Source organism: Callorhinchus milii, unplaced genomic scaffold, assembly GCF_018977255.1.
Source record: "Callorhinchus milii isolate IMCB2004 unplaced genomic scaffold, IMCB_Cmil_1.0 Scaffold10, whole genome shotgun sequence".
In the NCBI taxonomy this organism is placed as follows: Eukaryota; Metazoa; Chordata; class Chondrichthyes; order Chimaeriformes; family Callorhinchidae; genus Callorhinchus; species Callorhinchus milii.
Genome location: NW_024704751.1, coordinates 21,154,119 through 21,171,482, shown reverse-complemented (window position 1 = coordinate 21,171,482; position 17,364 = coordinate 21,154,119). Strand labels below are relative to the sequence as shown.

The 17,364-nt window shown below is 47.0% G+C and overlaps 1 protein-coding gene across 1 annotated transcript in view; it reads left to right on the top strand.

Moving 5' to 3' along the window:
- The first annotated feature begins 4,571 nt into the window (after positions 1-4,571).
- The window catches only part of zmym4.1 (zinc finger MYM-type containing 4, tandem duplicate 1), a 52,965-nt gene continuing 40,172 nt past the window's right edge, over positions 4,572-17,364 (top strand). Inside the window, exons 1-2 of the mRNA XM_042338476.1 lie at positions 4,572-4,657; positions 7,053-7,122. Of these exons, the coding sequence (XP_042194410.1) occupies positions 4,598-4,657; positions 7,053-7,122 (130 nt within the window). The 5' untranslated portion in view covers positions 4,572-4,597. The remainder of the gene's footprint in view (positions 4,658-7,052; positions 7,123-17,364) is intronic.

Here is a 17,364-nt window from a genome sequence, read left to right as displayed (position 1 = left end):
CGCCCTACCTCTGAGATCTCCTAACCCCTTACCAACCCGCCCGGTCCCTCCGCTCAGCCGTCTCTGGCTGCTCCACATCCCCCGACCACCCGCCCCACCATTGGCGGGAGAGCCTTCAGCCACTCTGCCCCCAACTTCTGGAATTCCATTCCCCAATCACTCCGCCTCACCCCCTCCTTAGCCTCCTTCAAGTCCCGCCTCAAGACCCTCCTCTTCGACCATGCCATCGGCCACCTCCCTTCACCTCCCCTCCCTTCTCCCCCCCGACCCCAGCTCTGTCCAGCGCCTTGGGACGTCTTCCCGATGTGAAAGGTGCTATACAAATGTAATCTTGTTGTTGTTGTTTATATGCTAAAAAATCCCTCAGGGTTCCCTTTTACGTTACCCGCTAATCTTTTATCATAAAATCTCTTTGCCCCTCTTATGTCCTTATTCAGTTCTCCTCTACGGTCTATATTCCATTTGATTAGCTTCTGTATTTTGGACCTGACATTTATCATAAGCCTCCGTTTTCTGTTTCATTTTAATCCCAATTTCCTTATTCATCCAGGGAGGTTTGGATGCCCTACCTTTCCTCTTTGTGGGAATGTATTTGTTCTGTCCCCAAACTATCTCCTCCTTGAAGGCTTCCCATTGCTCATTAACTATTTTACCTGCCAATCTTCCTTTCCAGGCCACCTTGGCTAGATCCCTTTTTAACTAACTGAAATTAGCCTCTTCTAGTTGAGTATTTTCACCTTTGATTGTTCCTTGGGCTGCTTAATCCAGGACCTCATGTGAGGGACCTTGGCAAATAAAAAACATTATCTTTGCATGCAATTGGATGTAACCACAGCTACCTGATCCTGGGAATGGAACTCAAGCCATTTGGATAAATGGCTCTTATAAATGACTGATTTCCCTTTGACCGTGCCTTCAGCTCCCCTCTCGACTCTCTTCCCCCTCCTCGCTCCCTTCCCTCCTCCCCTCACCCTGACCATTTGCCCCTCCTCGCTCCCTCCCTTCCCTCCCCTCACCCTGACCATTTCCCCCCAATGCTCGGGTCCTGATTCAACTGTACAGTGCCTTGGGACATCCTCCCGACATGAAAGGCGCTCTATAAATGGAATCTTGTTGTTGTTGTTGTTGTTGATTACCACTGAAAAGTTCCTCCACGAGATTGTATTTGAACACAAAGTCGAAAGCCGTTTAAATGGTTACACCAGCTATCCCTTAGAAGCGGAGGCGGAGTGGTGTCAGAAATAGATTCAGTCTAATGTTTAGTCCTACTCTTTCTTTCTAGTCCATTATTTGCAGCCCTATTAAACTCCTACAATTTTAAGGTCATTCATTCTTTTAAAAATAAAATGCTCCTCCATAATCCTAGTGAAAGAGAACATTTCCTTGTGGGAACAAATTAGCCGAAGTATTTTGACAACCACTGCAGATCTAAAAATATACAGTACTCTTATTATTTTATAAACTCTTGGGCAAGTCTGTACAGCTCTTGTGAAATGTGATATTACTTCCAACCAGTAAAGATGCTATTCTTTCCATTCTGTGCACAATTGGCTGCTGTGTTTCGCCCACAAAATGCACAGTCAATTCACTTCACAGTATATTCTGTGAAGAGCTTTGAGACGTCATGAATATGTGAAAAGGCGCTGGATCAAATGCAAGGATTATTATTATTTAAACCATCTGCTGGGTAGAAAGCAATTGATTAAAAAGCTGTATGATTTCTTCTAACAGAATTATAAATTCTGCATAATCTATTTCTAGTTTATCATTTGATTGTTTAGCTGTTTAGAATAAATTAACCCAATGTTTATCATCAGCTCTGTCACTTGCACTTGGTGCACCCTAAATCTGCTCTTAATATGGAGCCGTATTTTTTAAGCTTTTTTTTCCTTAAAAAGTGGGGAGAAGGGCTTTCCGAATAAACCTGGATTGTATTTTCAGACAAAACTGTAGTTGTATAAAATAGTGCAGTCCTGTAGCATAATGGTTAGTGCACTCACTCGCAAGTAAGCAAGCAAGCGAGAGGACTCGGGTTTGATTTGATTCCTCAGCGAGGTGAAACCTTAGGTAAGTTTCCTTATTCCACACATGGGCCTCTGTTTACCTAGCAGTAACTAGGAACCCGGGGGGTAAAAATCCCTCCAAAAAATAAATAATGTAGTCACTGAATCCACAACATTTGTGGGACACTGCTGTGCGCAATTGGCTGCCGCTTGCCCCGCAAAAAAAATGCAGGCATATTCTGTGAAGTGCTTTGAGATGTCTCAATGAAGCACTATATCAAATTCAGGGATTATTATTATTATATTGCTGTTTAGGAATGAAGCTGGTTAGAAGTGAGATCTGAAAACATTTCTTCACTGTGAGATTGCACACAGCAGTGTCCCACCAACAGTCTTTGATTGAGTAAACATTATTATTTTTTTAAAGGGATTATTACCCCCGGAAATGAGATCCGCCAATTGACTAACAACCGGATTCCTACTTACTGCTAGATAAACAGAGGCGTGTGGAGTAAGGAAACTTGCTTAACGTTTCACCCTGTCCAGGAATCGAACCCAGTTCCCCTTGCTTGCAAGGTGAGTGTCCTAACCATTGAGCTGTAGGACTCCAGGACTTTAATGAGAGATAGACCAGTAGATACTAAGTAAGCGTACTTATGGGGTTTGGAGAAATAGGATTAAAAGATCTGACATGATCCAATAAACTGACAACATAGGCTAAATGACCTCCTCCTGTTCCCTTGAGCAAATATGTTTTTGTTGTTCTTAAAATATAACTATTGATTGGAAACAAACATAGTTTGGCAGTAGAGTGGAAGCTGCTTAAACCTGACCTCGGTTAATCCCAGGAAATCAAACAAAATGCCTGATTCATTTGTATTCTCAGCTATTCTAAATATGCCGGATAACGCAGAAAATCTGATTAATCTGGACAAAATGCTGCGCCGCTCGCTGCTGCGTCAACTCACTCTGTACTTGAGCTGCTCCATTCAGCCACGAGTGGCTCCGGGATGGAGATGGGAGAAGTCAAATTGTGATTGATTGACAGCGGACCCCAGACATTCCCAAGAAGCTCCATCTGTCAATCAGTGAAGGGGTGGGGGTGGGGGGGGGGGCAGAGAAATGGGGCAGAAACAAGAAGGGAGGATTGACAGTTGGAGCAACCAGTGAATGGATGGAGTACTCACCCGTTCACAAGTGTTTCCAGGCTGTCAATCCCGTTGGAGCCCATGCCAATTGGTCCCTTTCCCGTTCAATGGGAACGGCAATGGGAGGGAGGAGGTGCCGCCGGCCCTCTGCCGGCAGGAAGAGCGAAGAGAACCTTGGTTAACCCCGGACGCCTCTTAAACCGGACAAATCGTCCGCCCCCCCCCCCACCCACCCCATGTGTCTCCTGAAGCGGCTTCCTCTGCACTTGCCGTCCCTTTTGAGTTGAGAAGGGAGGTCCTCCTGGTGTCGCGGCCAAACGGTCGATCGGATAAGCGAGCCGTTCCCCTCGATAGCTCTGTCTGCGCGTGCGGGGTGTCGCTTTGCCCCAAAAGTACACCGCCTCCGCGTAACTTGCTGTGAAATAGTGCGAGACCTGGCGACACGATGGGTCCAACGTGAGGATTATTATGGAACAAAGCCAGACGTCGCAGGTCAGGCAGCATCTATGGAGAGAGGAAAGTGAGTCAACGTTTCAGAGCTGACGAAAGGTCGCGTCCGCGACCTTTCGTCAGCTCTGAAACGTTGACTCACTTTCCTCTCTCCATAGATGCTGCCTGACCTGCTGAGTGTCAGCCCCTCCCACTCCCTCTCAGCCCCTCCCACTGTTCCAGCCCCTCCCACTTCTCAGTGCCTCCTGCCATCTCAGGCTCCTCCCATCCCAACCCCCACATCTCAGGCCCCTCCCACCCCAACCCCCCCATCTCAGGCCCCTCCCACCCCAACCCCCCATCTCAGGCCCCTCCCACCCCAACCCCCCCATCTCAGGCCCCTCCCACCCCAACCCCCCCCCCCCCCCCACCCCCCCCATCTCAGGCCCCTCCACCCCAACCCCCCCATCTCAGGCCCCTCCCCACCCCAAACCCCCCCCATCTCAGGCCCTCCCACCCCAACCCCCCATCTCAGGCCCCTCCCACCCCAACCCCCCATCTCAGGCCCCTCCCACCCCAACACCCCCATCTCAGGCCCACCCCAACCCCCCCATCTCAGGCCCCTCCCACCCCAACCCCCCCATCTCAGGCCCTCCCACCCCAACCCCCCCATCTCAGGCCCACCCAACCCCCCATCTCAGGCCCCTCCCACCCCAACCCCCCATCTCAGGCCCCTCCCACCCCAACACCCCCATCTCAGGCCCACCCCAACCCCCCATCTCAGGCCCCTCCCACCCCAACCCCCATCTCAGGCCCCTCCCACCCAACCCCCCCCATCTCAGGCCCCTCCCACCCCAACCCCACAGCCCCGTCTATTCCACTGTGTTTTTTGGTGGTGGTTGTTGTTGTTGGGGCCACGCCCACATCCGCTCTGTTCTCTGACGTTGTCGTGCGGTTCCTTGCGCGTGACGTCAGTGAGTGCGTCGTGCGTGAGTCTCGGACGTTGGCGCCATCAACATGGCGGAGCGGAGAGAGGAGGTTCCCCGCGCCCCCGGCGGCCCCGGCTCTCCGCGCCCGGTAAGCACTGCCCCGCCCCCGCCTCCCCCCACCCCCCCGCCGCAGCCAATAAACTCAACCAACCGCCGCGGCCGCTCCTCACCCCCTCCCCCCCCCCCACCTCACCCCCACACACCCCCCACACCCCCCCCGGTCACAGCCCAGCGGCTCCTCAGCCCCTCACACATGCAGGAGGCGAGGCGAGGCCTGGGCCAGGAGGCTCTCCTCCCCCACCCACCAACAGCCCACCATCAGCCCCCCGCCAACAACAGCCCTCCCCCACCACCCCCCTCCCCCACCACCCCCTCCCCACCAGCCTCCCATCCCTACCAACGGCTTCCCCCCCACAACGGCTTCCCTCCCCCCCCCCCCCCACTAAAGGCTTCCCCCCAACGGCCCTCCCCCCAAACGGACCCTCCCCCCACCAACGGCCCCTCCCCCACCACCAAGAGCCCCTCCCCCACCACCAAGAGCCCCTCCCCCACCAACAGCCCCCCCCACCCCCTCCAACCAGCCCTCCCCATTCTCCAACACCTTCCTCCCAACACCCCCCATTCTCGCTCCCCCCAACAGCCCCTCCCCCATTATTCCCCACCCTCCCCCAGTCTTCCCCACCAACACCCCCCTCCCCCATTCTCCCCGCCAAATCAGCCCACCTCACTCCATCCCCCCATCAACCACAACCCCCCACTATTCCACCTTTTCCCCTACCTTCTCCCCCACTCACTTCACTGTACCCCTCACTCGCCCCAGTGCTACCATCACACCATCTCTTGCCCTCTACCCCTCTCACCCACATTCTTTCCATTCCTGTTGCAGCCATAAACAAATCAACCACCTGAGAAGTTTGGTTGATTTTTTCATGGTCTATTCCAGGACTCTCAGTCTGTGGTGCTCCGTAATCAACTGGTAGATGTTGTGAAAAGAGATATCAAAATGCAATGGGGCTGTAAAATTTCATTCATTGACTCCATTGGTGTGACTTGTTTTCCAAAACAAAATGACTCAGAAACAACATCCATCTGTTCCATACTACATTTACATTCTGTTTCTTTGCCTTTGGCCCTTTATGGTTTCGCGTAGCCTGCAGATTTGCTTTGCGTATAAAATCAAAGCTGTATTTTGTATTTTGTACTGTACCTGTATGAGGTGTGGAGTCCTGTGGTGTATTGTTATCAGAGCACTCGCCTTGCAAGCGAGAGGACCTGGGTTTGGTTCCTGGACAGGGGGAAATCTTAGGCAAGTTTCCTTACTCCAAGCGCCTCTGTTCACCTAGCAATAAGTAGATACCTGGTTATTAGTCGATTGGCAGGTTACTTTCCAGGGGTAATAATCCCTTCAATAAATAAATAAATAATAATCTGGTCACTCAAACCCTGACTTTTTGTGTGTAATTGGCTGCAGCGTTTCACCGAAAAAATATACAGTCAATTCACTTTACAATATTTTCTGTGAAGTGCTTTGAGACATCTCGATGACGTGATAAAGCTCTATATCAAATGCAAGGATTATTATTATGATTATTAGTTTTCTCCCATACCCTATCTCACCTAAAGCCAGTGAGTTTTATACTTATACAGTCACTATACTTTGCTGAAGTGATATTTCTTGCAAGAAGCTTGACTGAATATCGCTTGTTTTGACTGTGAGGATGTTGTGGCCACAATCAAACCTAACAGTATAAACACATCTACTTCAATGAGAGGTTTGTGAAAAACAAATCAAGGGTGTGACCCTTTAATGTGGAGGCTGATTGTGGAATCTTCACTGCTGTGGCTCACTAGTGGGAATGGAAGTCAGGATAAATATGTTTTGGCATTAACCATAGAATTATATCGAACACTGACTTTTCTATGAATCTAAGAGGTGGCAAAGCATTCTGATCCTAATCTTATTCAAATTGTGCAGTGGTTTTATTTCATCAGCCTTTTCTGCACAGTAAGTTTTAATGGGATAAAATTGTGTTGTTAATTTCCTGATCCAACTTCTGCTTCATCATGCTGTCATTCTGTTCTCTTTGGCCTTTCAAAGCAGGTCTTTTGTATCAAGCAATGAATAATAAAAGCTTGGAAACTTGAGCTAAAAATAAATTGTACAAACTTAGGAGCTGGTTAAAGGCAGACTGAAACATTTTTCTTTGCTATTTTTAATATCAGATTATTAAAAATAGTCTGTAAAATGTATACCCTTATTAGAGTAGAGATGTATTGCACTCACTCCCAAGGTGATCCCCTCTGATATTACATAGAAGGTTGTACTGTTATCCACTGTCACATCCCAACCCTGCCACTGTACAGTGCTCCGAATTGCTATCCTGTGTGAAGGATGCTGTATAAATGCAAGTTGTTGTCATATTGAAAGTTGCTTTTTGGAATCTGTTCTTTCTCTTAATCAAGTGCAATGTTTCTGCTAACAGGGTGAGGAAGCCTTTCTTGTCAGTGCAGCAAGTCATTCTCCTGGCACCTGGGCTGAAGATGGCGAAGCTTGTAAGTGTTTATTTTCTTACAATTGAAGAACCTGGGAAACCAATCTTAGAAAAACATTTCTATCAATCCTACAATTCACTTGCCATTGGGGTCAGACAATAAGGTTACAAAGTCAGGATAGAAATTGACAAAAATGATATGGCCACTATCTCAAACAAAGCTATATTGTTCTTCCAAATTTTTTCATGAGCCAATGTTCTTCATTAAAATGTTCAGTAAAAAAAAATTGAGAGCTTACCTGATATTAATAGCTGTTGCTGAGTTCTGAATTTTTTTTTACAAACTTTTCAATTTGGTTTTCATTGTTATCCGATGCTTAGTTTAGAATTTTACTGAATAATCCACCCAACCCAAAGTCTATTGACTGTATTGAAGCCCTGAGTAAATGTAGAGTGATTGATGTAGAGGCAGAGGTTGAAAACAAATGTTCATGTTATTTTGGGTACAAAATGGGGAAAAGATTAGGAAATAAGAAACAATGTTTTACACACAAGACTAATTTTAAATGGAATTGTCAACGCTAGCCCCGTATAAAGATGTGCTCACAATCGTTTGTAACTTATTTTCTTTTTGTGAACTTGGTCGACATTTTGTACTTAAAAAAAATTAAGGTTGAAGCTGTCATTTTAATGAATTCATCTCAGTTTAGCGTTAGAATTGCCAATGCAGATTTACTTTAAGGGGATTTTTTTACCATACTGTCTTGCAAACAGTGTAAAGGATATTAGATAGAAAAAAAGTGCTGCCTTTATTCAAAGTTTACTTCTTTCAAAATTGGTCACATTCTAAGAGAAACATTGGATAGCATATTCCTCATGCCAACTAATAGAATAACACTGATGTCCGATCAGTCACTGATGTCCATATATCAATGATATTGCACAGTGCAGCAGCTGGAAAGGTCCACCTTTCACTGGCAGCAGGAGGCCAGAAAGTGATGGTCAAACTTAATCCTGATATTCAAAGATAACAAAGTCTGTATACAAGTGTGGAATACCATCCAGTTTCTCTAAAATGCACAGAGAATGTACCGCAACTCAGAGAGTGAATCACACTGTTGACATTCTTCCAGTGAGACCACAACTCGTTTTGTACCTGAAATATCATTGAACATAAAAAGGAATGTTAAAATACACACGTGTCATCATCCCTTCGTTGTTGCCAGCTAATTCTTACCCAGGGTAATATTCCTATGCATTCTATTGGTGAAATGACTCATATTTATCAATTCTGTCAATTGAAACATTTTTTAGTTAATGAATACACTCCAAATCTTTGGAAGCCTTTGCAAATCTTGCAAGGACAAATCCTCCAACTACAACACATACATTTGTATACCCATATCTGTATATATCTGCATTTGTATACACATATATCTGCATATTTCTGCATTTGTATACACATCTGTATATATCTGCATTTGTATACACATATCTGTATATATCTGCATTTGTATACACATATCTGCATTTGCGCAATTTGCTGCTGCGTTTCGCCCACACATTATACAGTCATTCACTTTACAATATATTCTGCGAAGCACTTTGAGATGTCTTCAAGATGTGATAAAGCGCTATATCAAATGCAAGGATCATATTATTCATATTATTTTTAGTCAGTACTTACTCACTGACACAAACAGAATAATATTACCAATAATAGACACTTTAAGCCACAAACTGTAACGGGCACAACTAAAGCATTACTTTCACAATTCAATACATTAGAATCTGTTCTAACACACTTCATTAAAAAAATGTAAAACCAATAGAGTAGTGATAATGAGGGATTTCAATTATCCAAACCTAGACTGGGAAAAAAACAGTGTAAAGGGCAAGGAGGAAAACTTTCTTGATCAGTATGTTTCCAGCCCAATGAGAAAGGAAGTAGTGCTGGATCTAGTTCTGGGGAATGAAGAGAGGCAACTGGAGCGTGTTTTAGTGGGAGTCCATCTGGATAGCAGTGATCACAACATCATTAAGTTTAGAGTATATATGGAAAGGGGCAATGAACAATCAAAGGTGAACTGGAAGATGGTTAATATCACTGAGTTGAAAAGGGATCTAGCTAAGGTGGACTGGAAGAAAGATTGGTAGGTAGCAATGGGAAGCCTTAAGGGGAGATAGTTCGGAGACAGAACAAATACATTCCCATGAAGGGGCAAGGTAGGGCATCCAAAGATCAATGGATGACTAAAGAAATTGGGAATCAAATGAAACAGAAAAAGGAGGCTTATGATAATCGTCAGGTGCAAAATACAGAAGCTAATCTGAAGCTAATCTGAACAGAATATAGAAAGTGCAGAGGAGAACTGAAAAAGGAAATAAGAGGGCAATGAGTCCCGGAATCGTAAAATTATACAGCAAACAAGGAGGCCATTCAGCCCATCGTGTCTGTGCCGGCTCTTGGAAAAGAGCTTCCAAATCAATCCTGCACACCGCGCTCTCCCCATAGCTCTGCAAACTTGTCCTCTCCAAATAATTATTTACTTCTCTCTTAAAAGTTGTTATCGAATCGGCTTCCACCGCCCTTTCAGGCAATGCATTCCAGATCTGAACAACTCGCTGTGTGAAAAAATTTCTCCTCACCTCCTCTCTTTTAACAACTATTTTAAATCGGTGTCCCCACGACACACCCGCGGAAATAGTTTCTCCTGAAAGCTTCTATTAAGTCTCCATTTAACCTTCTCTGCTCCAAGAAGAATAATCCTAGTCTCTATAGCCTCTCCTGATAACTGAAGCCCCTCATTCCTGGTGCCATCCTGGGAAATCTCATTTGCATCCTCTCCAATGCCTTGACATCCTTCCTAAAGTGTGGGGCCCAGAACTGAACCCAGTCTCGAGCTGAGGCCTAACCAGTGTTTTATATAAAGGTTCATCATAACTTCCTGACTTGTGTACTCTGTGCCCCTATTTATAAAGCCCAGTATCCCGGATGCTTTTTTAACAGCTTTATCTCCCTGTCCTGCCACCTGCAAAGATTTCCTTATATGACCCCAGGTCTCTCTGTCCCTTCACCCCCTTTAAGATTGTCCCATCAGCTTATATTGCCTCTCCTCATTCTTCCTCACAAAATGCATCACTTCATAGTTCTCCACATTAAACTTCATCTGCCGCGTGTCTGCCCACGTTACCAGTCTGTCTATGTCCTCTTGCAGTCTGTTACTATCCTCCTCACTGTTCACTACTTTTACAGCTTAGTATCATTTGCAAATTTGGAAATTGTACTCCCTATACCCAAGTTCAGGTCATTTATATAGATCACAAACAGCAGTGGTCCCAATACTGATCTCTGGGGGACACCACTGTACACTTCCCTCCAGTCAGAAAAACAATCATTCACCACCACTCTCTGCGTTCTGTCTCCCAGACAGTTCTGTATCCGTTGCCACTGTCCCTTTAATACCGGGGCTTCTATTTTTCTTACAAGTCTCTTATGTGGAACTTTATCAAACACATTTTGAAAATCCATATAAACTACAACAAATGCACTACTTTCATCCACCGTCTCCGTTACTTCATCATAAACTCCCATCAGGTTTGTTAGACATGATTTGCCTTTAACAAGTCCATGTTGGCTGTCCTTTATTAACCCATATTTTTCTAAGTGAAAATTTATTTTGTCCCGGATTATAGTCTCCAGAAGTTTCCCCACTACTGACGTTAGGCTGACTGGCCTGTAGTCTCGGTTTATCCTTCTGCCCCTTTTTTGTACAGGGAGTAACATTTGCAACCCTCCAGCCCTCAGGCACCACCCAAGGAGGATTGTGGCCAGAGCCTCCACTATTTCCATCCACCCTTATTTCCCTCAATAACCTAGGATGCATCCTGTGTGGACCGGATGACCTATCTTACCTTGAGCACCGACAACCTTTTTAGTACCTCCTCTCGATTTATTCTTATCTTATCCAATTGCCCTACCTTCTCCTCCGATACTGTGGCATTGGCTGCATCCTCTTGTGAAGACAGATGTAAAGTTCTCATTCAGTACGTCAGTCATGCCCTCTGGTTCCATAAGATTTCCTCTTTGATCCCTAATTGGCCCCACCCTACCTTTCACCAACCTTTTATTCTTTCAACTGTTATTGAAGGGAAGTATTCAGTAGTGTCCCTCAGACGTCGGTGTTAGATCCACTGCTCTTATTAATTTATATAAATGACCTGGACCTGGGAATAGAGAGCACAGTTTCCAAGTTTGCAGATGATACAAAGCTAGGAAATGTAGTAGGTTCAAAATTATGAGAGGATTTGATAAAGTGAACAGGAAGAAACTGTTGCCACTGCCGGGTGGGTCAATAACCCGAGGAAACAGATTTAAGATAGTTGTCAAAAGAACCAGAGAGGAGATGAGAATGTTTTTTACACAGCGAGTTGTTCGGATCTGGAATGCACTGCCTGAAAGAGTGGTGGAAGCAGATTCGATAACAACTTTTAAGAGAGAAGTGGATAGATATTTAGGGAGGACAAGTTTGCAGAGCTATGGGGAGAGACCGGGGTAGTGGGATTAATTTGGATAATTCTTTCAAGAACCGGCACGGGCACAATGGGCCGAATGGTATCCTTCTGTGCTGTCTGTTTCTATGATTAGAATTCTGGTTTAGGTATAAGGCCAGTACCCTGTGGACCTGGGCTGGCTTCCCATCTGCTAAAAAAAGTGTCAGTGGCACTTCCTGTGCGCACTGTGCAGGAAGTGACTTTCTTTTGTGCTTTTGTTTTAATTCCTGAGAAGGGCCTAAAGACTGGACTTGAGATGATTACATTATAACTGGGTTGTACTGCACTAAATGCACTTCTGATTTTATGCTACATACACCACCTCATGTCATAGTTTGTTGTCACATTACGCCAGCACTGATGATGCCTGTCCTGGGTGGCCGTCTTCCTAATGTTATAGATATATCGGATAAAGGTTTGGTAATGAACCCTTACCTGAGCCTTTGTTCAAACTGTCAGGTTTGTGACTGCCAGTATTTCAAAAGCAGGAAGACACTAGTTTGCGAGGTTTGAAAAAAAATCTGAATGCTGCAGACCTGAAATTAAAACCAGAAGCTGAAAACACCCTCTGCGTCAATTAGTACCTGAAAGACAGACAATTAACAATTAAATCATCTGGAATTTCTTTCAGTGATTGTCAATTACATAATTAAGGGGACTTGTAATTCCCTTTGAATGTCTGTCTGTTTTTGTAGCTTTCCTGAGATGTTTTACGCCACTTGTTATAAATCCTATGGATTTCCTTGTTGATTTCAGTGCCCAATATTATTGATGTGGTAATTTTTAGGCTGAAAGCAATTTGATTTTAGAAATATGAATTTACATGCGCACACTGCACTTACTCCAAGTCTTCATAGCCTGGGTAAAATGCCCATCGTAAATACTTTTACTCGTTTTTAAAAACAAATGTTTCATGTCTTCTGAGTTAAATGCATTATTTAATGAGATTCAGTCAGTAGCTGTAATAAGTGATGATTCTACTGTATTAGCATCAATTCAGGAAGAGGGCCAGCAGACTGAAATGTCAGTATGGTTTGTGAGCAGACACTTTCCAGGGGATTTTCTGAAATTGAAAGTATCTAATATTCCACAGCTGCAATATTGTAGACCCTACCACATTATAGAAAGGATATTCAGGCAATGGGGAGGGTGTAGTGTAGATTCTTGAGGTTGATACTGGAGGTGAACACATATAATTGTAAGAAGAGGCTAGAGAGGTCAGGACTTTTCCCACTGGAGCACAGAAGTTTAGGAGTGATATGATCGAGGCGCTTAGGATAATGAAGAGGTTTGAAAGAATTAATCATGGAAAAATTACGCTGTGGTGGGTTAGAGGACAAGATGGCGTGAATTAAAGATTGTAACTAGGGCAGTAAGAAAGAAATCCCTGGGTATTGTCAGCCTATCGAATGATTTGTTAGGAGAAGCTGTGAGAGCCGAGTTTATTGGGGTCATTTAAAAAAGAATTAGACTAACAAATGCAGAGTATTGGAGGGGGAGGGAGAAAAGCAGAGGATTTGGATTGAGATGGGTGCCTTCTTGGAGGAGCAAACACCAACATGAGATTTGGCCAAATGGTTTCCTACCGGGTGCATTTCTATTAGAACATAAGAACATAAGAATTTGCTAGGTGAAAGAACAACAGCAAGATTACATTTGGATGTTGGGAGGACGTCCCAAGAAGACCAATGTTCATCTAGTTCGCCTTCCTCCATCTTGGCAGGTGCTTGACATGTTATGTCCCAAACTGTACACTGTATCCTGAGATATTATTTTCTAGCAGAAGTCTATCTAATTTGTTCTTGAAACAAATGATGTTTTCTGCTTCCACTGTCTCCCGAGGGAACCTGTCCCATAAGTTTACGACTCTCACTGAAGTCCTGCTTCCGCAGATTTGTTCTGAATTTACTGCCCTTCAATCATAGGCCATGTCCTCTGGTTCTGTTGTTCTATGTAAACAAGTAGTGAGAAGGAGCTGATCCTTTATGAATGTAATTAGTGGGATAATCAAACTTTATGTGATGAGATGTGAATAACATGGGGCTATCAGTCGTTCACCTCATTATTTTCAAATTATAATTTTCAGATTGAGTTGTTACCCTGAATGTAGAATCATAGAATTTTACAGCACAGAAGGAGGCCATTCGGCCCATCGTGTCTGTGTCGGCTCTCTGAAAAGAGCTTCCAAATCAATCCCATTCCCCCGCTCTCTCCCCATAGCCCTGCAAACTTGTCCTCTCCAAATAATTATCTACTTTTCTCTTAAAAAGTTGTTAACTGAATCGGCTTCCACCATCCTTTCAGGCAATGCATTCTAGATCTGAACAACTCGCTGTGTGAAAACATTTCTCCTCACCTCCCCTCCATCTCCGATCACCGCTTCATCTCCTTCACCACCTCCACCCCCCTCCCCACCTCCACCAGACCCACCATCATCTTCTACTGCCCCTGGAAGAAGTTACCCCCACAATCCCTAACCGCTACCCTGGAGTCCTCTGAATTCCTCTCCCTCTGGCCCTCAACCCTCACTGACCCCTTTTCTCCTCTCACCCTCCTCCACAACACCCTCTCCTCCACACTCAACACTCTTGCCCCCATCACCTCCCCGCACTGTCTCCTACTCTCGCTCCTCCCCCTGGTTCACCTCCCACCTCCGCTCACTGAAGAGCCAGGTGCGGGCCGCTGAATGCACCTGGGTCAAATCTGGCCTAACGGTCCACCGACAAATCTGGCTGGACCTCCTCAAAATCTACCGCTCCACTCTAGCCTCGGCCAAGTCGTCCTTCTACTCCAGGATAATCCTGGAAGCGAAGAACAACCCCGGGCTACTGTTCTCTACCACATCCCAACTCCTCCGTCCCCCCCCCCCGCCACCCCGCGCAGGTCATCTCCTCCAACCTTGGATGCTGGATTTCCTTGAATCCAAAATCAAGGGATTCCGCTCCGCGGTCACTCCCCCTCCAACTTCCACCCACCCCCCACCCCTTCCCTCCCACACTCCGACTCCTACCCATCCTCCCCTACACACCTTCGTACCCATTTCCCCACCCTCTGTCACCAAACTCATCCTGTCCCTGAAACCCACCACCTGCTCCCTTGACCCCATCCCCACTCCACTCCTCATCTCTCAGCTCCACCTCCTTGCCCCACATATCACAGACATCATCAACCTGTCCCTCTCCTCTGGCTCTGTTCCCATTCTCCTAAAAGCTGCCATCATCACTCCCTTGCCAAAAACCCTCCCTTGATGCGTCGCAGCTATCAAGCTACCGGCCCATCTCCAACCTCCCCTTCCTGTCCAAGGTCCTTGAAAGAGTTGTCGCCTCCCAGCTGCGCTCTTTCCTCTCCACCCACTCACTGGTTGAAACCCTTCAGTCAGGTTTCCGTGATGCCCATAGCACAGAAACCGCCCTTGTCAAGGTCACCAATGACATCTTGACAACAACAACAAGATTCCATTTCACGTCGGGAGGACGTCCCAAGGCGCTGTACAGTTGGGTCAGGACCCGAGCAGGGGGAAATGGTCAGGGTGAGGGGAGGGAAGGGAGGGAGCGAGGAGGGTGTAGAGAGTCGAGAGGAGAGCTGAAGGCCGGTCAAAGAGAAAGGTCTTGAGACCGGCCTTTAAGGAGGAAAGGGAGGAGGCGGCGAAGGCACTGGGGGATAGAGTTCCAGAGCCTCGGGGCTGAGAGGCTGAAGGCCCGGCCACCGATGGTAGGGCGGTTGGGGTGGGGGATGTGGAGCAGACCGGAGCCGGAGGAACGGAGGGTACGGGCAGGTAAGTAGGGGGATAGTAGGTCGGAGAGGTAGGAGGGAGTGAGGCCGTGAATGGCCTTGTAGGTGAGGATGAGGATCTTGAATTCGATCCTCTGGGGGATGGGGAGCCAGTGGAGGCGAGCGAGGGTGGGAGTGACCATCTGTGACCAGGGCTCCCTCTGCCTCCTCGGCCTATCGGCAGCATTCGATACGGTCGCCCATGCTATCCTCCTCCACCACTTGTCCTCCCACCTCAACCTTCAAGGCCCTGTCCTTGAGTGGTTTAGGTCGTACCTCTCCCACCGTCTTCATTTTGTTTCCACAAACGGCTTTTCCTCCACCCCCCGCACTGTCTCGTGCAGTGTCCCTCAGGGCTCTGTCCTCGGTCCCCTCCTCTTCACCCTCTATACGCTCCCCCTTGGTAACGTCATCTGCAGACATGGGGTTACCTTCCTGGCTCTACCTTTCCTCCTCTACCCTCAACTCCACGACCCCCGATGTCCTGACAGCTGTCTGTCCGACATCGAGTCCTGGACGAGAGACAACTTTCTTTAGCTCAACGTACACAAAACTGAGGCCCTCCTGATTGGCTCACGTCAGCGCCTCCGCACCTCAGGCGCTGACAGCATCAGCATCCAAGGCTGCACTCTCCACCTCTCAAAGCCATCAGGAACCTCAGGGTTCTGTTCGACCCTGAGCTGTCCTTTCTCCCTCATATCTGCGCCACAACTGGCACCGTCTTCCATCACCTCCGAAACATCGCCAGACTACGGCACTACCTCACCTCTCACGCGGCTGAAACTCTGGTCCACGCCTTTATCACCTCAAGGCTGGACTATGGGAACTCTCTCCTCGCCGGCCTTCCCGGCCCTCCCTCCACACTGCAGGTCATTCAGAACTCTGCAGCTCGTGTACTGTCCCGCACCAGACATGGTGCCCACATCACTCCCGCCCTCGCCCTCGCCCTCGCTCCCCTCCACTGGCTCCCCATCCCCCAGAGGATCGAATTCAAGATCCTCATCCTCACCTACAAGGCCATTCACGGCCTCGCTCCCTCCTACCTCTCCGACCTACTATCCCCCTACTTACCTGCCCGTACCCTCCGTTCCTCTGGCTCCAGTCTGCTCCACATCCCCCGCCCCAACCGCCCTACCATCGGTGGCCTTCAGCCTCTCAGCCCCGAGGCTCTGGAACTCCATCCCCAGTACCTTCGCTGCCTCCTCCCTTTCCTCCTTCAAGGTCGGTCTCGAGACCTTTCTCTTTGACCGTGCCTTCAGCTCCCCTCTCAACTCTCCACCCCCTCCTCGCTCCCTCCCTTCCCTCCCCTCACCCTGACCATTTCCCCCCAATGCTCAGGTCCTGACCCAACTGTACAGCGCCTTGGGACGTCCTCCCGACGTGAAAGGCGCTCTATAAATGGAATCTTGTTGTTTCCTTTAACAACTATTTTAAATCAGTGTCCTTGGGTCACCGACCCACCCGCCAGTGGGAATAGTTTCTCCTGTTCACCCTATTGAATCCCCTCATCATTTTGAAAACTTCTATGAAGTCTCCTCTTAACCTTCTCTGCTCCAAGGAGAATAATCCTCACTTCTCTGTCTCTCCTGATAACTGAAGTCCCTCATTCCTGGTACCATCCTGGGAAATCTTCTTTGCATCCTCTCCAATGCCTTGACATCCTTCCTAAAGTGTGGGGCCCAGAACTGAACCCAGTCTCGAGCTGAGGCCTAACCAGTGTTTTATGATCTTGGTATTATATTTTTTCTGTTCTCAAGCTCTGGTTAAACATAGACCAGGCTGATTCGCTAGTGCAGTGCTGGAGTGCAGCATTGTCAGAGGTGCTCGCTTTTGGATGGGATGTGAAATTGAGATATTGTGTGCTATTCAGATTGTAAGCAAACTTTGTTATTCAATTATGATGAAATAGTGTGTGCACGATTTGGATGTTAAACAGTTGTTTCCTTTATTGTTGTTACACAGTCAATGATTATGCAAA